Source organism: Acanthopagrus latus, chromosome 20 (genome assembly GCF_904848185.1).
Source record: "Acanthopagrus latus isolate v.2019 chromosome 20, fAcaLat1.1, whole genome shotgun sequence".
NCBI lineage: Eukaryota > Metazoa > Chordata > Actinopteri > Spariformes > Sparidae > Acanthopagrus > Acanthopagrus latus.
This window is the reverse complement of record NC_051058.1, coordinates 7,181,012-7,204,089: the sequence shown is the minus strand read 5'-3', so window position 1 is coordinate 7,204,089 and position 23,078 is coordinate 7,181,012. Positions and strand designations below refer to the sequence as shown.

Below are 23,078 nucleotides of genomic sequence, written 5' to 3'. Positions count from 1 at the left end.
ACTTTGGATTTACTTGGCTGTCATTTATATTTATACATTTATAATAGCTCTGTTCTCTTATATACTCTTTTATTAAAAAGACACTATAAGGTACTTCACAACCTGCAGAGGTTCATAGTGTCAAAGTGCGATGAATTCACTTCATGATAAGGTAACACTTTATAACCATCATTAATGAATGGTAAATCAATAGTTAATAAAAATGTAATTAACTGTTACGTTTTTACTTTAAACAAACAATGAAATTCCTTATAAAACATTTTTTAACCAATTGTTTTATAAACATTTAGAACTGATTAAAGGAAACCTATTGTGCTTTTTCATTGGTTTATAAATATTCTTGTGTGTGTTCACACAGTCTGCCCCTTAATTCTGTGACTTTGTGACATCACATTATGTCACTATGTCATACATTTGCATAATTTATGCCTAGCGGCTAGTTTGGCACTTTTTAAATAATGATTAATTAAATTAATTTGGCACAGCTGCTCCATTGTTGTCAGTGGTGCTGGCTCAGACATATGTGGATCGATCAGAGCAGACTGGGTATTCAGGAGCTTAAACGGAGTGTTTCAGATGGACAGGTAATACAGAGCTGTAGCACTGTACAGTGTGAGAAAAGTGATGCGCTCTTTGAGCATAAAAGCATGTAAACGGTTCTGGTTGTAACCCTGAAAAAACAAACAAACTAATGAGCATAATAGGTCTACTTTACTAAAGGGGTTATATAGAATTTCATTATTTATTAAAAATCAAATAGATATTCACTAAGGTTTGATTAACAATACATTTCCCATTTATTAATGGTCATTATGAAGTGTTACCAACTATTTGTATTGCAGTTCAGCAGTGTCAGTCCAATGTTCTTTAACAGCACTGAATATCACAGTCTACTCTCTATATGTTGAAACCAATTGCTGCATTTTCACAAATGTTTCACTGCTAATCAAATTTACACTCAACACTACCTGTTTTTGTCACTATTGTGTAATCACACAGTAGAAACATTATCAATGGTGTGAGACAACTAGTGTGCTTTTTTACCTACACCACAGTTAATGTGTCACCGTGTTTTGCCACTAATGTGAAAAATATTGTGACATACGGTACAGTACAATAGGCCTGCTTTATCCTCCTCTATTGCACATCAGAAAATTGCACAACTCAGCTAATAAAGATTTCTCTATGCATCGTTTCATGTTATGAAAAATTGACATGACTTAATATATTCCATTAAAATCTGACATCAACACCAGTTCTAATAAATAGTCTTAGAATTAAAATGACTTTGTTCATACAGCCCTTATTTAAACAAAAATACATAGGAAATTCCAATAAATAAACATATTTACACATTACTCATAAATAAAGCAGAACACGTGATTTCAGATAAAGTTTGCACTACATACAACCTAGAAAATGTCATGTGTTCAAAAATACTGAATCATAATGTACACAAGATGTCAAACATTTATCAGTAAAAGATGAAAACAAAAAAGGTTTGTTTGATCTACAAAGAACAGAGGGGTTCCGTTGTACAGGTAGAGAAGAGAAACACTGGAAGCTTTCGTTCACAGCGAAGACCTAACTATTGCTTATAAAAACTGATTTTGTGCCTCTAAACCAGACTCATGACAACATGTATCGAGAGGAATTTAAGCCTGCGCAGGATCCTTTACTGCACTGGTAATCAGACACAGTCAGTGATCAGACATAGTGTTTGCAGCAAAGTGAATTAAAAAAAAAATCAGAAGAGATGTGTCCAGTGAAAAAGAGACAAGATTATAGACACGCCACCAGTCACAGTGCTCTAAATGTCACTTATTAAAGGAATAGGTCACTCCAAAATAAAAATTCAGTCATTAGCTACTCCTCCAAGTCTCCAGAAGTGATCCCAAACTGATTTAAAAAGATGTTTTTCACACCCCTTTTAAAGTAGAAATCTTCATTGTGGCTGCTAAAAGCATTTGCACCCATCACATGTTGAGGGTGTCATTAATGCCGTTTTAAATCAATTTGAGATCTTGTGGCTCCTTGAGACTTGCCTTAAGCTGAATAAGCTCCATGGAACCATTTTATTTTTCATTTTTGAACATTTTAAAACAAGTCCCCAACTTTCCATCGCAGTTAGGGTAGTGACTGAATTTTCATTTTTGGGTCAACTTATCCTTTAATGCGCCAACATATTGAATAGACAGTTAAAATCTGAGAAAGACAGACTTGTATGTTGGTGTTTTTTAGTGGATGTGAAGAAAGGGCTCAGCCGGCAGCAAGATACTCATAAAACATCACGTCTTGTGATCTGTCTTTGATGACTGTGTGTGTGGCTTGGGGGTCAATATGGAGTGGCAGTTATGATCACGTATCTCCATGATCAAACTATCCTTGTGGACGGTGAGTGTTTTGGTGTGATCACTCCTCTTAAAACTCCCAAACTGCTACAATAAATTTATACCACATGTTTTAAGCATATCAAATGATGACGACTCCGAATTTCACTACGTCAGTAGGTCAGTACTCTCAAAATAGCCAATGAAAGAGATGTCCCTGAGCAGCTGACGGTGTTGTCAAGCAACTGTGAACAACCGTAGCCCCTCAGGCTAATGTTAACTAGTGTACTACTGTTGACAGGTAATACAACTGATGACTAAAATCTTACGTCTGGTTCTCACTGAAGATGGATAAACCACCATGATTGCGTCCCCCCCACCATTTTCTCATTCATCTTCTTATCTTAGGGTTTTGTTTATTTGTAATACAGCAAAGTATTATCATTACCACAGAGATACAAGATGCGAGATGTCGCGCCCCAACTCTTCATTTGTTTACATCTTCCTCCCCATGAGATCATGTGAGAGGGACAATGTGAGGATTCTCCTTATGCGTGTGATGCAATCCAATTTCACCAATCTTCTTTGGTGTGACGCCGCCAAACATGTCCTCCATCAGGGAAGACGATGTTCTCTTGTTATGGCAGGATCACAGCTGCTCACAGATGTCGTGCTTTTCTACATAAAGCATGATATCAAAGGCTTTTCAATAGGCTTGCATATAGATCACCTTTAAGGTCTTGTATATGTCATATGTTGATGTGGAGTACTGAGACACCAGAATCTGATTTGGTGACATATTGGGAATGTATGTGTTGTCAGTGACTACAGCCCCAGTGTGTTTTATGCTGTTTATATAAGTGCGTAGATGAGCTGCAAAGAGACATTTGGTCATTGCTACAGTATGTGTTGCGTTGTTATTCTATGATTTGTCAATCATTTGCATTTGTTCTTGGCTCCGTCTCACCTCCTTTAATCTGTTTGCTTGAATCTTAACCGCTACAAAGAACTTAACACCTAACCAAATAAAAAAAAAAAAAAAAATAGCATCGTAATATCCTCTCTGCTCTGTTCGCACAAATATTACAGAAGTTTAGGGAAGGATTTCCGTGCACACGTGCAATTATCAACAGTTCGCTTCATTGTGCAGTTCCTGAGGGTGTCGCAGCCACAAACTTTCACCAACAAGTACGATGGAGGCGTTGCATTAACTGTTGCACGTTCATAGCGGCAGTGTCCTTTGCTGTCCAGGCCTCGGAGACAAGATGCAAAATGTTTAACGCTCCGGGTCCAGAAATGCCTCAGCGAATCCCCCTGCAATGGTGCCTGGGGGCTAGAAATTACACAGAGGCATCCACACATGTCCATACACTCTGATTTATGACCCAGACGGTTCAGTAGTGAGAGACCCAGATCCACAGTGACTCCTTCCCCCAAGGAAGGAAAACACGCAGCCACATACGTTTGTTTTTCTATTTTCCTCTTCTCTCCCCTCCCCTCCCATTCTCTTCTTTTCTAAAGAGTCGCAGCCTCTGGCTCTTTCTCTGCCCCTCTCGTTCCTCCTCTCCCTCTCTCTGGTCGGGATGGAGGCTGATGGGAGCTGACATGATGGTGGCATTGTCCTCACCATCGAGTTAATGTGACCCCGGGGATGCTGTCCCTGTATGCTTGGCCTGATGGCACAGAATGCAAAGCGCTTCATTGTGGTAAGAGGGTGGGAGAGGCCGAAAGGGGAAGGAAACAAAACGCAGAGAGAACAGCTGTGCATGGAGGTAGACCGAGAGATGCAAAGTAGTTGAGGTGTTTTTACAAGAAGAACAAGGGAATTTCTGAAAGAACTGCACAGAATGGCATCTACGGGGCCTGGAAATGACCTGAACTGTGTTACCTTGAGATGATTTACGATTATACAAATTACATACTTAAGTTTATTTCATGTAACTTTTACATTTTCTAGATTAAATCCTAATCTGAAAGCCTTTTCTGACTGATTGTTCTGTGATCCAGTAAGATAGTTGCTATTTCACAGAAATGTAAACTTTATGGGTGTTTGAGGATGTCGTTATACAATTTAACTGTGGTAAAGTACTGGATGATCATCTGTAGTCACATTTTTATGGCTAATGGCATTTTAATGGATTTTTTATACCAGACAATAAGCAACTGGGGTATCGCTCAAAACCCTTGTGCTCCATTCATGCTTTATATGGATTTTTACTGCTCCACACAACTAATTGAGCATTGCAATGAACAGCTTAAATAATATGTAGCCTGGTGCTCATATTTTTGGCATCAAAATCCCACTCCATGACGGCTGAGAGCAAAAACAAAGAATTGAGCAAAGAATTGTATTAAAATACTGTAATCTCAGGGCTCCAGGGCAACATGCATCCCAAAATCTGCCAATTGTAACTTAACTTTTTCATTGGTGCGCCTGATATTCAGCAAGCACTTTGCACATCTGCACTTATAAACTCATTTTAATTTCTTGTTGCATGCGCCGTAATTTAAACATTTATTCATGTTTGCAATCATTTACATGATTTGTTAGGAAATTCAATAAAGATGTGCTAAATTGTGTGCTCATGCATTTAAATGAATAAGTCAGGTGCACCAGTATAACCACTGAAAACACTACTCTGAAAATCTGAATCTCATGTTTCTGTTAAAAGGCAGATGATACGTTTATCTTTTATTTATCACTGAGATATATTTACCTTTTACATATTATTTTATATATTTATTTATTTATTTGTTTGTTTTCTAATTCATTTGCTGATGTCCAGGTACCTGTTGAATACAGCAGTGACTTAATAAAAGTAATTTAAAGGAACAGTTCGACATTTGGGAAATTTTGCTTATTCACTTTTTGCTGGGACTTAGATGAGCGGATTGATACCACACATGTCTGTGTGTTAAATATGTAGTCAGTTAGCTTAGCTTAGCATAAAGAATGCAAACAAGGGAAAAACACCTAGCTTGGATCTTTCCAAAGGTAACAAAATTCGCCTACCAATTAAAAATCTAATTTATCAACACATTTAACTTGTATCTTTTATATCTTGACACAACAAGACTCCAGGGAGTTATTTTATTGTGTTACATTTGTTTTGTTACTTATTAAGCATACAATTATGAGTGGTATCAATCTTCTCATCTAATTCTTTGCAAGAAAGTATTTAGGTGTATTTACCACTTTTATTCTTTAAGTCTTTAATTTGAATCGAGCAGTGAATATGTTTTGAGGGAGGTTTCGACTGGTTGCCAATATGGATAAAAGATTTTCAGTGTACCTTTATCTAAGTGAATAGTTCCTGAGGTCTAACTCTTCGCACAGAAATTAAATGTTGTAATAAACCGTGTTTGCATCAAATGCAGCAACTGAAAATAGCTGCATGTTTGCACTGATTGTCTCTTTCAATTGACCATGTCATAAAGTCTGTGCTCTGGATGCCAGTTTGGTCGGCTCCCGGCTCATTGTGGAATGTTTTAACAGCCCTACTTGACCTACTGTACCTAAACTTACTTGGCTAACACAAATTCACTGACAGGAAACCAACACATAAAACCTTTCCACGGACGAAATCAACCTAAAGCCTGTACAACCGCAAACTCCTAACAAACCACAGTGTACTCCCAAAACTACTGAGAATCTGTCACAGCTGTGCGAGCCTGAGAGTCCAATAATAATCTTTTCAAGCATTATCTGTCAGAGTGGTTGTTCTGCTACGCTGTTTTTCTCCTGGGCCTCATTGTTTCCACCAATCAAAACTTCTCTTTGCATCTGAATGTATCTCTCCGTTTAATATCCCTCATTTGTTGGGCCAACAGTCCCAAACTCTGGCATTTAGCTAACACCAAAGACTTTAAGTATGCTAAAACACCTCTGAGGCCTCGGAGCTCAGACGGTCACCTCAGTCGTACTGTGGGTGGAGTAACTCTTCTGTCTGGTGTGGTGGTAGTAGGGGGGTTGAGAAGGGTGCTGCCCCTGTGGATGCTGACCCTGTGGATGTTGCCCCTGTAGATGCTGCCCTTGCCCTGCCCCCCCTCCAGCTCCTCCATACATGCCCCCGTAGGGATGGTTGAAGAGATCAGGCATGTTTTCTATGCTCTGCTGCCTGCGGGTAGAGTAGGCATGTCTCCGGGTGGAGCTGTGCATGGAGGAGGAGGAGGAGGTCTGCCCCGGGGCAGAGGCCTGCCTGTGGACGTGGCGGCCAGTCGGCTCCCAGGCTTTGAAGGCTGAGCTGGTGAGCAGCGGGTGCGTGGTGGTCTTGGGAATGCGCGAGTGCTCCAGGTGGCTGGAGGGGATGGAGATTGAGAGGGGGGCGTGGAGGTCGTGATGCGCTGATATGGGCTGGTGGTGGTGGATGTACGACTTCTCTTTGGGCGGTAATGGCACCACAGGCTGGAAGGCAGGAGGCGCCACAGGTTGGTACTGGGTGAAGTCCATGAGTGGGAAGCTCTTGTAGTAGCTACGAGAAGCACTGTGCGCTGTAACAAAGAAAGGGGTGTGTGGTGACAGCATGTGAGGAACAGTTACAGACCATTCATCAGTTGTAAAGTTATACAATCCTTTCGGTTTGTTAAAGATTGGATCTAGTCTCACAACAAACCCCAAAAATGGATCTTATACAGTCCAATGAGAATTGCATTCTCCAAAAACATTTCTAGCGTCCGGGTTTACTTCCTGTTTGTGTGGCCCACTGAATACGTACAGTGGTGTTTGTCATGTTTCTCCTGTGGGCCCTGCCTTCACGGTTTAATTACGTCACAGCTTTTTACATCCTTTTCTTGGCTCAAAGAAAGCTACAAATATAATTGACCTTGTTTGCCAGGTCTTTTGTAATGATGGTGGACAGAGAAACTGTTTTTTTGCTGCAAAACTGGGCCAAATTGGAAGCAAGGCTCAGCGCGTTGTTGTATCCTGGTCTTAATAATACATCCGTGTTTTAAACATCTGCATAAGTCTCCAGGCAGACTTCCTTTTTCAACTTTGACTTACCTACTCTATGTAGTTGTGCGTACACAGTTTTCCTGTGAAATGATGGAGACAGGCACTGCAGGTAACTGTAGGTATGCTTGATTTTTGTTTTTACCTCCAAATAAATGGATTTAGATAATCTGTAAAACACTTGTTATACTTTCAATCTGTCTGACCATCTGCTCCATTCTCATCCTGTCATTGTTCACTGTGGCAAGGTTACATGTTCTCAAATCTCAGCAACTACTCGTGAGGTCGATCGGCAAAGACACAAAACTGAAATTGAAGCTGGAATCCACAAGAATGATATTCCAGTATACTGTAAGCTCTGTTTGGAACCCTTCACAATTAGGCCAGTAAAGTAAACATGCTATATTTGGCCTCTTAAAACTTGTTTATACTTTAGAGTCATATTTAATTTGTCACAGTCTGATGCAGCTCTGAGTCACATGCAGAAGTAGCCTAAAATGAACTGTCAATGTGCAAACACAGAGTTTGTCATTGTAGGAGCACTGACGACTGAATCACACTTAATCCACGATGCATTTATGCGAGAACCTCCCGGCTCCAACCTGTCAGCAGTGTCATCCTTGTTTGCCTCTCAAAGTATTTCAGAAAAACTTTTAAAGGGAGGCCATGGATGGTTTAAACAGGAAATTACATATTCTTCTTTTCACAAATGAAAACTTGCATTCTTAAAGCTCCGATCACTCGAAAAAATCCAACCAAAAAAAACACCACCTCTCCTTTGACAGACATGTCAGTGTCTAGTTTGCTACATTTAAGAAGTTATAATAGCTTTTTTGGTCTAATAAATACATAAATAAACAACGCTGCTAACTGCTGCAATCATACAAACACAAGCAAAATAGCTGTAATGAACGTACCTTGGCGTGAAACTGCTACCCCCACTCAGCAGTTATTGCTCTTTGCTGTAGGTGTGTGCTATGTGCTAGCATTACTGGGTTAGCCACCAGTCTGTTTCTGCTGCAGAGACTTATTGTTCTGTGGCTCAGTGGCTGTGTACCATGGCTCCAATAAGGGAAATCTGGATACAGCGTCGGAGGCGGAGCCATGTTTATCCCTATCAAAGCTGCTCAGTGGGCCGTGAAGCCAAAAAAAAAATTGACTTCCTCTCTTGAATTGGACTAAAACAATTAATGGTGCGGCTCTTTTAACTTTTTCTGAATGATATCGAACAGAACGCCTCAAGTTGTGATGGTAAAACAAGTCATTTCCCTGGGGTTGCGATGCTAAAAAATCTATCCAGGGTTTTACAGTTGCATCTTTTAAAATGCAAGCTAACGTGACGTTGTAATTACCTGGCTCGGCCAGTTTGTCAAACTGGCTTTGTGGAGGGATGCTGTCCCGGAGAGCATTATCAACAAATATGGCTATTGTTAGGATACTTAAAGTGGTCAAGCTCTCACTGTGGCTGCTCTCTTCCATTCTGCGACTGGCTCGCTAATAGCTTTAGCAATTTATCCTCGTTGCTTCCTGGGAAACTCTGGTCATATGTCTTGACAGGTACACAGTTAGACAGGCTAGCAAGGCCGTCCAATCATTTGACTCTACCAAATCATATGATTGGATGGGCTTATTATGGGCCTGTGGCAGGAACAGATTCATGATTTATTTTTTTTCATGTAATGACCCTTGCTTTAATTATTAGAATACACAGTTGCTTAACTTATTCAGGGGTTCTACCTCTTTGTCCTCACCTATAGCTAGCTAGCTAGCTAGCTAGCTACAGTATTAGCATATGGTGGTTAATGTTAGCGAAATGCTTAATGAAAGTAAGGAACAACAGTAAAACAGTTTACAGTATGAGCAAATGTGAACAGAGAGATGATTTTGGATGTAAAACTAGATGCACAGCATGGAGTAAGTGAAGGTTGAGTCACAGATAGTATAGAAAGCAAGTTGAATGACGAAATAATACAAAAGTAGAAAAGCTGTGCCCAATAGGAAGGGTCAGTATGAGCCAAAGAAGTTGTGCTTTTCTCACATTACAAATAAATGCAACCATCGCGTTCATAAAATTTGAAATTGGAGGGGAAAAAATGACCTTTAAATGAGTGGAAAAGATAACATGTAGAGAGAATCTGAAGAAGACGAAGGACAGTCAGGATGAGAGAGTTTGAAGCAGATCAAAGAGGAAAGCTAGTGATTAAAGTATTTCCATTTGGTGTGTGCCCCGAAGGTAAATACTCCTCCTCCAAGTCCTCTTGTGCTGGCAGATGAGAGGGCAGGAGGCAAGAGAGCGGTGACGAGCGCAATGGAGATGATGGATGTAAAGGTATGTGTGTCAGGATGTGGGGACACAGCAGTGACGGTTTATAAATACCCTTGCCCTGAGTCTGGAGTGTGCACGTGGGCGTGCGTGTGTGTCATGGGCTAGCATGAATGTCACAGAGAATTATTTAAATAAACTAAAAACTGAGGTCATCGCCGCTAGCGTCCTGGCTACATGAGCAGTAACCTTGTCTCTGTGTGTGTTTTTACGATGGGTCCACTGATAGTAGCTGCTTTTTATTTTTTACATGTCTTTTTCAAAAACAGGTACTAAAACTGCTTCAAATCAAAACTTTGAGAAATAATTATTGATATATAATTATAAATACACTGAGTTTAAAATGGACCCGCCTTAGGGTCAATATAGCACAGACTCGATACTAGGTTATCTTTGTCCAGCACCAACTGGGTGTTTGACCCTGTGTCAGCGTTATGGTGTTAATTTTACCCAAGTACCCATGGGTTGAAACCACCCAACAGAAGGCCTGTTTTGATCCATTAACCCAGTAATGTAAAAATAACACTGACACTTAATTACTGCGTGAAGTAAGCCTGGGAACTGGACAAATCTGTGAGCTCATGTTCAGACAGATTTCTCTGCGACCTGGTTCGCGATGGCCCAGTCACAACTATTTATCTAATATGGATTTGGATTTGAAAAGCGGCAAATCTCGTGAGGCTGCCCAAATCTTTTCGCCTAGAGGGCCAAAACCGAAACTTGGGCCACGGGCCAAAAACAAGCATCTGTTAAATGTATTGTTAAGATACAAAATGGTACTTTACCTAAGCACTGGAGGCAAGTAAGAAAAGAGATTGTGCGATTTATTTTCTAAGTCTGATCTAAATTGTTGTCTTCTGTGTTTATGACTCAAGAACAGGTGGGAAAATAGGATCCCAAGTAGTAATTTATAATTTGGGATCATTTATATTTAAGGATCAATTTTTTACCTTACAAAATATAAAACTGCATAAACTTTTATGTATACTCAATTACTGTTTTTAGTGCTCATGAGCTGGGGGGGCCTTACCTCAGGAGCTACTGTAAAGCACGTTCATCTGTCGAGGTGTAAAAAAGTGTAAATATATTTCATGTACAATGTGTAAAGAGCACTGCTGCTCGAAAAATCTACATTGACGAGCCGTGATTTGCCTTTTGGCTCACTGGTAGAAGATTGTTTTGTTCTGGTGGTTGACGCCTGGGGTTGGATGTCGTTGTGTACACTGTAACACCCACTACTACTCAAGGACAACAACAACATGTGACCGACCTTTGTCGTCTGTACAGTCACCTGGTAAAAACCCTGCAGCCTCTTTTCATGACTGTAGTAGCTTTGCACCTACATGACAAATCTCTTACGAAACCACGTCTGAGTCACTACAGAGGTGCAGTTAGAGACCACACTAATAGTGACCCAAAGGACAATGTTCAAAAAAGTGAAAATTGTTACGCTTAGGAAAGTTGTGCCTCAGTAAAACAAATGGATTTGGTGGATTTGTGTCCATATGTGCTACTGTAAACTAGAAGATTGGGATTAATGCAATCTTGACAGTGCTAACCAGCTAGCTCCAACCTTTCCCAGTCCAAGGTTCCTGTGCTAACGGTGTAAACACTAAAACACCCTCGGTCCCTGAGCTCCCTGTCTGAGCCACTAACTGCACAGCTATCTCTGGTAATTAGCTAAAGGCAGCTACAGGTAGCAGCAGTTAGGAGCACTTAGTTGTCACGCTGGTCATAATGCACCTTTAAAGTAAATGTGGTAAAAAATAGTCATGTCAATTATTCATTCCTAAATGCTGATTAAGGCAGCCAATATTATGACATAGCTTCTTCTGTAACACTTTATAATAACTGTAAATTCACAGTTCACAGACAAAACAACAAAATACTGCAAAAAACAACTTATAAAGCATTTGTAAAGCTTTACATACCTCAGTTACAATTTTCTAATGCTCGCCCGAATACTTTTTATAGATGAACTACAGTATTTATTAATCTGTTATAAACATCAGTTGCATCTTTACAATAATACATAAATAAATGGTTTATAAATTGTTTTGTTTGTTAACAGTTTAATTAAATATAAATGTGTCATTCAGTAATGTTGACTAAGGTTACCACTTTTTCTATGTGTGTTAGTGTGTTAGTCAGATACCGAAACATTTTTCCTTGATATGAAAACCACATGTAAGATTAGTGAGTTTACAGCTTTCATAAGTCTCAGACATCATGTGCAAAGTGTTTGGAGAATTACTCTAAATGAGGTTAAAGTTTTATTTTGTATAGATAAAATCAAAGTGAAGACACTGGAGGTATGCTCCCCAGTCACGCAGTTTTCATCATGTTCGCCCCAGTCGCTTCTTTCTGCTTAAAAGAGCTCCACTGCTGCTCCCAGAGACTGTGTTACATGAAGTACATGTAATATAGAGCTCTGTCCTTGGCAGTGACCTAAGAGCTCTGCTTAAAAATATTGTGGCACGTTCTTAGATTTAATAAAACCGCAGCATTGTTGATATGTAAAACAATAAAGACATTTGAGCACTATAATTAAACCTACGGTGTAACTGACTGGACAGTTCGTAGAGCCACTGGGAACTGTAAAGGAAAACCCCAGATTACATCAGTCTCTCTCAGAGTCACTTCCACAACAGGAGCAGCATGGTCTCCTCTATAAGATCACCTCCCAGTTTGCCAAGAGGCAAAGATTCCCTCATCGCCTGACAGCTCCTCTGCTGCCATCCTACTGTACTTAAAGGTCACCGTGTCGATTGGAGTCAGCGTCACCTTGTGAGTGTCTTTGTCGCCGACTTACCTACAGCTTTGAGGGAGGTATACTTGTTGAGTCCCACTGTGCTGTGGTTGCTGTGCGGGTGTGGCAGCCCTTGTCCGAACGGCCCGTAAGCTGAGTTATTCAGATGGTACTGTTCTGGTGAGAGACGGGCAGAGAGAGGGGTGGAGTCAGTGGTAGTGATCACATTATCTTCATGGTCTAGATCAGAGTGTGCGTCCTGTCTCATACATACAATTAATATTTGCATTTTCCAGCCTTCTTCTGTTCTATAGATGATGTAACCATACTATAGTAGCCATATTTAGATGATAAATAAATAAATCGTGGCATTGAAGCGTGGCTGGATTAACCCCCTTAGGTAGCCCTGGAGCAGAAACGAGCTGTGGGACCCAACTGACCAACAATTCCTTCCACCCTGTGCAGTCTGGAAGCACCCTGTCACCTTCAAGTACCCCGTGTGTACCGAACACACTGCCGATTACACATGGCAGCCTCATTGTAATTTTCCTACAGCCCCAAATCCAACACACACTCATGTGCAGCATGTGAGCACAATTTAGGAAGAAGAAGAAGAAGAATTTTTATTTGGTCACATATCATCCAATATACAACATAGTGAAACTGGTACCCTGTTTTCAAACCATCCCGAGGGAGCAGTGGGCAGCGTGTACGCACCCGTGGAAGAACTCCAGGTCTTAGTCAGTGCCTTTGGTCGAGGGCACTGTTCGTATTTGATCTGCACTGCCTTGTTTAACAGTTTGATCAGAGTTTTTCAGCCACCCTTTTCACAGTACAGAAACAATATGGTGGCAACTTCCTGTTCACCGTTTTTCTGTACTGCAGTGAGTATTTGTTTCGCAACACCTGTTGGTCATCTGTCGGATCTTTTTGGACTCTCGGGAGCTCTGGTTGTAAGCAAAGTGGAGTGAAGTTTAATATTTTCTGACGCTGATTGAACATTGACAAAGTTCAGGTTCAAATGTCTGTGCATAGAAATAAGTCAGTGATTTCACTCATTTGGCTTCTTGATCTTTTTGCCTCCACCTTTTTTTCACCAGCAGAATACAACAACACAAGTGCATTGCTTCACAGTCCCACTTGCACCGTATGAGACACTTAAACAGTTTTTGTTTTGCGTTGTCTTTTTACACTATTAGTAAAGATGGAGAGAGATGTGATCCAGTCGGATTCAAATTGGGGATGTTTCTAGCCTCGTTCATTACCTCCTGTGTTGTAGCCCTGAAGTCCATCATTAGTTGTACTGGGAATCCTTCAGGTGGGAATGTGCAATGAATAAGAGACCACACAAACACTGGATTAACGTGAGTTTAGATTCATCTCCCCTTTAACTTAGAGGCTGGTTACTTTCGGGTGAGACAGCGGCCCATACCATTAGAGCCAGCCAGTCCTGTGATAGCTGAAGTGAGGTTAATAAACAATGGAACAAACTAGCTGAGAGGGCGAGGCCCTGGCTATTAGCATTAATGAAGTCCACTGATGCAGTCAGTGGACTTGATGTCAGCCCTGGGGACGGATGGACACACATGAAGTGCTCACGAATGTCCAAATAACACACACACACACACACACACACACACACACACACACACACACACACACACACACACACACACACACCGACAACATGGCTTAGAATGTCATCTTGATTTGAGCAACAGAATCAGTTTTTGTTTTAACATCTTTACCTATAAAATGTGTTTGTGTGTGTGTGTGCGTGTGTGTCAGTGCCCCTGTTTGTGTTTACTTGATGCATCTTTTTGACTGAATGAAACAGTTAAGTGTATTGACATGCTCAGCAATCTGGTTCGCAGTGTACAAGTACACATGTGCCAAAGTGTGTGTGTGTGTGTGTGTGTGTGTGTGTGTGTGTGTGTGTGTGTGTGTGTGTGTGTGTGTGTGTGTGTGTGTCACAGTGGAAGAAGCACAGCATCAGGGATGAAAGATTTCATCACATCTGTGACTGTCAGTGCTAAGAAAGAGGTGTACACGGCACAATGTCTGAATACTAATGACTGCACACACACACACACACACACACACACACACACACACACACAAGAAAGAGTCATGTGTGGTTCAGATGACGAACAGAGACAGAGAGCTGGTGAAAGAGGGAGAAACATGGAGGATGGCGGGTTGTTGGTGGAATAAATTACAAGATGATGCTGAAGCCAGGTGGGTGGAGAAATGTCAGGGGTTAGTCTTTACAGTAACAACATTTACAACTCTGAGCCTCTACCTTAATCACTGTCACATACACACACACATACATGTGCTGTGCGCTGTGGTTTAAGCTGATTAGCCACGGAGTGTGTGTGTGTGTGTGTGTGTGTGTGTGATCAGTGTATCAGCCAGTGTAATACAGAGGTGCTGACCTCTCAGCATGTGCAAGATTAGCGGATTATGAGAAAAAAAACCTCCTCTTCACACTGTCATCAAAATCATCACTACCCATCACTATTTACATCATCATCCTCCACGACCTCATTGCGTATTGTTCCTCAAGACGCCACTGGAGCAACCGTAAATAACTGACAAGTTATAAGTTATAAGACACGCTGGTACTGTACAATATAATCACTGGTTATTGTTAGAGGCAAAGAGGAGTGTGTGAGTGTGGATTTTCTTTTCCGATATTTGACATAATTTTTCTGCAGTACCGGCGCACCAAAGGAAGTAAACCTCAAACAATCATCCTTTTCAAGTGTTTTCAGTATATGTTACTCGTGAGATTGCTGGTAAACAATAAAATAGGCTCTGACATGATCATCTTTTATCAATAGTTTATATGTGATGTCATATTCTTGTTGACCAGCATTTAGTACCATTTTCACACCAAAATTAGTGTCTTCGTGCAGTTTTTTTAGAGTGATAAATCTGCTCTGGGGAGTTTGCCTTTCTGTTTTTTCTGGTGTGTCAAGTTTGACCTCACAAATTGTCCGAAAACTGAACCGTAGAAGCAGCAGACCGTATACTTCATCATCAGACTCAGCTCCCAATGAAAACTGGAGAATAAACGGATAGAGAAGTCCTTAACTTCAACGCAAATCAGACCATTGTGCCAGAATTGGGGTGGAAATTAGCATGTCCACCAGGTGATATTTTTCCATCACAGCTGATGATCTGGAGCCAAAAACACCCTTGATTACTGCAGAATCACTTGACCTGGGAATGAATGCCAATTGAACTCTTTCTCACAGAAGACAAAAGCCAGGTTTTTTGTCCTGAGTGGGAAAAGTATAAATTACAGAGGATTTTAATCAGAATTTTCTTTTGAGCTTTGGAAAAAACAAGAATTTAAGAATTTGCAAACCTTATCTCCTAAAACTTTTTTTTAAAATTATTATCTCAAGTCCCACATTCCATGAACAAACTTTCAGCTATGCACACACAAACCTAAATCGGAATGCTTGTGTTGTAGTAACCATGCCCGAGTGCACACACGCTCCCCCACACAGACATACACAATACCCCTTAATTAGTCTATCTGCTTGGCCAAACCCTCTTTCAGGTACAAGGTTTCAGTGATTGCGTAATGGAATAAGTATGTAAGTGCATGCGCAAGCCGACACATACAACAGGAACTGAGGGAACGAGGAGAGGTTCCAGTTCCAAGGTTGTAAATGTTAAAACTCCAGCATGGTTGCACATATTAATTTCTCCATTAAGCACAGCTAAGTGAGCGTCTGGCGTCGAGATCTTTTAAGCGCAGAACAAGAGGGCAGGAACACTGCATAATGAGTTATGTAACATCTTCTCTCTCGGCGGGAGTCACTGGCGGGGGATGATTAAGGTGAAGATTGGGCTCCCTTTGTATCATCTGTCTGAATGACTTGGGAGTGATGAAAGAAGCTGACAGATCGGAGGGACGAAGAGAACGACCCGGCCCGGAGAGGAGTAGGTCACGTATTTGAGTTGCAAAGGGCTGTCCACATGATGAGAGTGAGAGAAATACTAAAGAATGAAAAATATGTTCATTTATTTAAATATTTCTTGAGAAGTTATATTTAAAACTTCTCATAATAAAGTCTTTATTTTGAAAACTGTACAGAAAAAGGTTATACATGGAGGAAGCAAAATCATCAATTCAAAAAGTATATGAATACACGTATAAGCCAATCCCTTTGCTACTCAATTATGCTCATTAAGAGGCATATAATGCTCATTTTCAGGTTCATAATTTTATGTAGGATTATTATAATAGGTTTACATTCTTTAATACTCAAAAAACACATCTGTTCTCCCCCCTCTGGAACACTCTGTTTAACCTCCTGTCTCTTTAAGGCCCCAACTCCTGAATATCCAGTCTGCTCTGATTGGTCAGCTCACACACACCGGAGCAAGCACCGCTAACAACAACAGAGCAGCTAGATGTGCTAAATCAATTCATACGTGCCAAACTAGCCACTCGGAATAATAAATGCAAATGTGTGACATGGTGACGGAGTGTGACGTCACCAAGTTGCAGAATTTAAGGAGGGACTACTGACGAGGCTTTTCAGGAGAAGTGTATCTGCATGAACGGTCTTTGACCTTATTAACTTCTTCCTCTAAGATCTTTTACATGCACAGGGACCTATTAAACAGTAAAGGAAAGTAAAAGATGAAATATGTGACCTTTTTTATTTTTAAGAAGTGAGGAATACTAAAGTTGTGTCTCCTGATTGTGTATTAATGGCCGATTTTCCCTTTACAAGACACTTGTTAACGACACTTAAAAATAAATAATAAAGCCATGAAGACGTGAAACATTCTCTGATTAGCAGGGTTTTTTTATATGAGAAGTTTTTCGCTCATCGTGCAAAAATACTGGGTTATCAATAAAATATCAGTCATAACAGTCACAGGCATCTACTTTGTCTACTGTTTTGACTCTCTTGCTGGTCTGGAAGCAGTTAACCAACTTTCAGCAGAGGCGCTAATGATGCACCATCATGACATTTAGATAGGGATTCATTTCCAGGTCAGCAACTTAAGAGGAGTTTAAGTTTTTAGGAGGAGCTCAGGGAGTTTTTGATGTAATGGGAATCCTCTCTCTCTCTCTGTCCCACACACACAAGCACACACACACACACAACTATACCATCTGACCGCTGTTTCCACTGGCGTGCTATTGTGAGTGCTCACGACCGTGACAAACGCTGAGAAAAAGCAGCGAGGCCGACACGTGTTTTCTGTGCGTTCTGTGTACAAACCTGAGAGTGTGTTTGTGCGTGGAGCGATACATAAAAGCAGCCATAAGTGCCGCCGGGAGAGTGATGAAGGAGAGAGTGCACCGCATGCTGTCTGTCATCGCCGAGATGAAATGTGAACGTTCCCGCTCGTCTGACTGAGAGAGAGTGACGGCGCGGGAATAAAGCGAAAAAAAGCCGAGCGTAGGCCACCAACGCCTGTCATCGGTGAGATCATACAAGTCTGCGTGCATCATCATTTACTGCAGCAGAGTCAGAGCAGACAAACACAACCCTCTCCCACCCACACGTACTTTTCTTTCTTTCTTTTTTTTTAATCCCTGCTCTGTGCGATCTGCTGAGCTGGTCGCATACGCGCCTCTTGTCAGAGTAATCAACACGACACGAGCAGGGGATTCATCCTGAGATCATTAATTTACAAGAATAAGTAGTTTGCCTCTCATGACCCCCAGGGAAGAGTCGAGAGCGCAGGGAAACATTTTGGAGAAGATGAGCGCCATGAAAGCGACTCCTCTGACAGCTGGGGCGCCGAAAAAAAAAAAAGAAATGAAAAAGAGAAGTGAGGGAAGACAAGGTGAAATTTGTGTAGAAGAGTGATTTGCTACTGGGTCACGCCACTTCTGCGGTCGTCTTTGATAAATAGGTCATCACGTTTTGCTTCGAGCTTTCTCTGCCATGAGTCATGTCCCGAGACTTTGAAACCAAATATTTGCCTCCTGCGCTCGGTTAATGTCAGCTGCTGATGGCACATGTAAATGATGATTTCTGACTTTTTGGCATTTCTAACCAATAAAGATGCAGTGAAACACAAGTTGGAGTCTTCATCCTACTGTATTGTGACTTCTGAAGGATCACCCAAACCCCTTTTATGTCACTGGATCACATAATACTGGGTGAGGCTTAGTGAATGGGACGCACTCACCTTCCTCACCTGTGTGATCAGACCAGGAGGACCACAAAGGTCATCAGCCTGATCCTTTGGGAATACAAATACATGCCATCACATATTGCCATCAGTGATATTGGTGAAGACATTGTGAGATAACTAGATCTGCACAGAGTCCAGGTATACAGTACAGCACAGTACAACACCAGCACCAACCAGTGAAGGTAGTAGTTGAGTGCAGCTCAGCTGTCTACCAAGACCCACCTTCAAAACCGGTCCTGATCACATTTCCAGCATCTCTGTAACACATTGCTTCGAAATTGTTCTAAATTGCTTCTCCCCATCTGTGTGGTGTGACATGCTGCCTACTGGTAGTTACCGCTATATTACATCAGCAATCCTGCAGCTGACTGTTGTTCGTGATGTTCTGTCTAATTCCAACAACACAGACAGCAGGTCATACAACCTGTGTTACACTCTGTATTCTAAACTCATATTAATGGAACGGTTGCTTCTTAAAGGCACAGTGCTTGTAGGGGTGCATTTGATTCATAGTGATGGTTCTTCCTTTTCGCTTTTCTTTTCCACAATTACAATATGCACTCTTCTGAATTTGAATTCAGCTTTTCATGTGTAGCAGGAAGATTTTGTTTTTTTTTTCATAAAGTTACATTACTCTGCTTTAAAGTGAGTGTCCACCACAAAGAGAACAGTTAGCAGACCTTTTAACACTTGCACCCAATAAGTTCAAAAGTGTTCAATTACTGTGTGTGTAATGAGCATTACTTTTTCCAAACGCCTCTGTCTGCCATCTTGCCTACCATGGAAAAACCAATAATTTGCAGCTATTTTCTGCCCAGGAAATCTATGTGCTGTTCCGCTTTGTCCTGTGACTCAATTAGGGAGCATTTTGCATTACATCTTGTATTTGCATACGCATGTGTGCCAGCATACATTCACGTTGTCTTACAGAAAAAGCAAAAGCATTCCTGCAGAAATCAGACATGAGTCTATTAGGGTGATCAGAGGATGAGGATCGGGGAAAGAAGGAGGTGATTCATGATGACCCTCAAATGTCAAGATGTGAATTTTCTTAAAACCACGTTATGACCAAAAAGAGTACATGTTTACACAGCTTCAAGCTGACGTGCTATAAGACGGCCTTCGGGCCAAGTTCTAATTACGAATGTTGCTTTTTTTCCTCCCAAAAATCAACACCTGTCATTGTGGGTTCTGATGTGATGTGATGTGATGTGATGAGGAGTTCTGTTTTGTTGTATTTACACAAAGCAGCCTGCAGAACTTTTTTTTTTTTTTTTTTATGTTCATTTCCATCTGTTTTTATTGATCGTAAACAGCCAGTGGACATTTTCCTCCTCTGGGAAAAAGTGGGTGTAATGTGCATAACACGGAACACATTAGCATCAATTGGTATCATCGACACTGATTTCTCTGCCAAGTCTGCTGCCTTTCGCCACTGTCACTTCACACTCGCTCACATCACACACCTGCATTTTTCACTCATTGTGTTTTCATTTAGCCAATTCGCTTCCGCACGCTGCCTTCTTTCGCAAGGCTGCACCATGTGCTTGAAAAACATCCAGCAGTTGAAGGACGTGTGGCCCTCCTGTAGCAGCTGGATGATCGCGTCAATCCCCAGGCGGTCGGCGGTTCGCAGCAGTGGGGGATTTAAAATTCCTCGGTTACGCTGTCGACAACGAAATACGACTTAAACCTTTTTGAGGGCAGCAACAGGAGGAGCAGCGGGAGAGAGCTCAGAAGAAGAGAGGAAAGACAGAATTTGGGAAGCCAGGAAAAGAACCTGAGAGAAAATCAGAGGAAGCAGAGAGGCCATGGAGTAATAAAACATCATTTTGGGCAGTAAAGTGTAGTAAAAAGCAAAAAATTATGTGATAATTAAAATTTGAAACTTAGTTACTAGTTTATTGCAGGGTTGATATCAGTTTTGTCTCTGTATTTGGGAGTAGAACTTCTCTGATAAACATTTGGTTGGCGCAGGACGCAGAGGTGTTATAAATTGGCTCACTTCTAGCAAAAGAGAAACATACTTTACTGTTAGCGCCAAAGATTTTGTAATTTAAGGATTTGTGTTCTTTTGCCCGGGGTATACTCTAAAAGAACTCGTTTGTTAGCTGGCTAATTTCAGCTCAACATTCACTGGTAAGTTTACATTCCGAAGTCAGCCAGGCTAAGCTATCGTTAGCTGTTAACGGTAAGTAAACAGGGTCTACCTTAAAGTGGCTCTGTGGAACGGCACTGGGGAGGCACTCATATCCAGCAACATTAAACAAATGGTCCACAGGCTTGTATATGCAACCGAGACACATGGGGAAGCATATTGCTAGAGTCACCTCCAGCATCTGCTGCTTACTGTAGCCGTCTTTAGCTAGTTAGCTCAGTTACCCGTGCAGCTAGCGGTCCCTGCTGGGAGTTCAGAGAACCAGGTGAGTTGGTGATTACACTGCTCGCACAGAAGCTTTAGACCGGGACGGGTCTGTGCTAGCTGGTTAGCATGCTAGCTTCCGTAGATATCTTTGCAACACAATACATGTGATGTGATGTGATTTCAGATCTGTTATTTCTTCATATTCTGTTGATAACTTCAATTTTTGGATATTTTTAGCTATAATTCTTACGTATTGCCCCTTTTAATGTACAAAATGTGACATTTTACACTTTGTTGTTGAGTTATTAGAATAGTTACATATATATAACACTTAATTGTAATTGTATAAGTCTAAACTCCCTGCTTCCCAGGAATACAAATCGAAATGGTAAAACCTATATAAACTTTAGTGTCTACAAACATAATTTAAAGTACTAAAAAGCATTTGTTTGTGGTGTATGTGCATCAGTCAAGCTGCTGTCACACATGACTCTGCAGATTTTCTTTCCGACCGAACATAACGGGCACCGTATTTCAACACACTTCACACACACCAGCCAAGAGAGATCACGTCAGCCACTGACATCAACTGATATGTGGTCATTAATATGTATCATGTGATAACTGCAGGGCCTTCAAGTTCTCTAGTATCTGAGGATCACGTCTTCTTTTCACTCCATCACCGCTTGATAGATTTCCTGCGCCTCGTTGCTTCTCGCTGTACCTTGGGCTCTCTGGCCACAAGCAACATTCGCTCAATAACTTGGAGGTGAAATGATAAGGCCACTGCCGGTGTGGCACATTCGCTCAACAGACATCTGTTTTCCTCCTTTTTCAATGTTGCTTCCAGCCTGGGTATCCATCATCCTTTTTCAAGTGAGTATGACCAGTCTGGATTGCGTTCACCTCATACATTATGTCATATCGTGTCATTAGCAGTGTGTGAAATCTACATAGCAAGAGATGAGAGATATGCGCTGCAGGGGGCCCCTCATATCAAACAGTCCTCCCCGCTCCCTCCCTCTGATACGCATACGCCCATGCGCGCTCACATGTTCACTTGCAGGCACACAAACATGCATACTAATCTGCACACATGGGGACGTACAGTCACAACCAAATTCGACAGAGTCCGAACGTAAAGAAAATATAATGGCAATGTGATGCTGCAGAGTGGCATGCACCTGGTCAGAATCTGTTCCACACAGGCAGCTGTATGTCCATGTATAGAGACTGTGGGGAAAATGTCACATGCTGCCTGAAGGGGTGCAGTCTGCCTACATTAACATACTAATTAAACAGTTTTACGTGTGTGAGTGTAGCGCACCGGTGTTGCACGTGCAACAAGCATGTGTTCTAGTTACAGATGAGTGTGCTCTATTGTTCAATCTCTCACTCCGTCCTCCCCCCCTCAGCGCTGCCTAAAAAAAGTCTCACAAGCGAGTGCTAATAATGTGTAGCATGCATTGTTCTGCAATGAATCTGCATCACTGCTGCCAACTTAGCTGGATTAGGTGTCTAGTGTCTGAGCATTGAACAGCATGCGTTCCTCGTGATGAGGAGTGAGCGAGTTCATCTATGTAGATGGAGGCATTTTGATGTAGCAGCAGCCAGCAGCACTGACAACAGTGTCAGTAGGTATTTAAGAAAACCAGAGTTTGAAAAAAGTTGAGATACTGGAAAGTTTGGTGGATAAGTAGATGCACCGATGAAACGAAAATGCGACCAAGTGAAATGGAAACAGCGACTTGTGAACTTTTAGCTCGACCCAATCACCAATGGCCACGTACGTCCCTGCAAACGATAAACATGATGAAACTTTTCACCTCTTTATTTTGCGGATGCTGCAACTTATGATTCTTTAGGTTCAGTTTCAGTTCTACATTGTGACCTGTGGTCATGTTCTTGTTATAGTTTGGGTTAGGAACTCTAAGTTTGGTTGACACAATCACAGCTTGAGATGTCCAGATGTCTTGTTAAAAATTGCTGTTTTTTGTTGCCTCAAACACCTTTGAAAATTGTTCAGTTAGGCGAACCCATGACACTTGGTTAAGTCTGTGGCAGCAGTGTTTCTTGTCCTGGGGGCCATTTTAGTACACAATTCTTTTTTTAGCTTCCTTTGCCAACATTGTTTTATGCATATGAGCCTGAACAAAGCTAAGTTAAGTTGGGACGAC

At 41.4% G+C, this 23,078-nt stretch overlaps 1 protein-coding gene across 1 annotated transcript in view; it reads right to left on the bottom strand.

Annotated features, from left to right (window-relative positions):
- Positions 1–5,025: 5,025 nt before the first annotated feature.
- shisa8b (shisa family member 8b) overlaps positions 5,026–23,078 on the bottom strand; it is a 34,666-nt gene continuing 16,613 nt past the window's right edge. Inside the window, exons 4-5 of the mRNA XM_037082307.1 lie at positions 12,417–12,530; positions 5,026–6,821 (exon numbers count right to left, since the gene is read on the bottom strand). Coding sequence (XP_036938202.1) covers positions 6,232–6,821; positions 12,417–12,530 — 704 coding nt within the window. The 3' untranslated portion in view covers positions 5,026–6,231. The remainder of the gene's footprint in view (positions 6,822–12,416; positions 12,531–23,078) is intronic.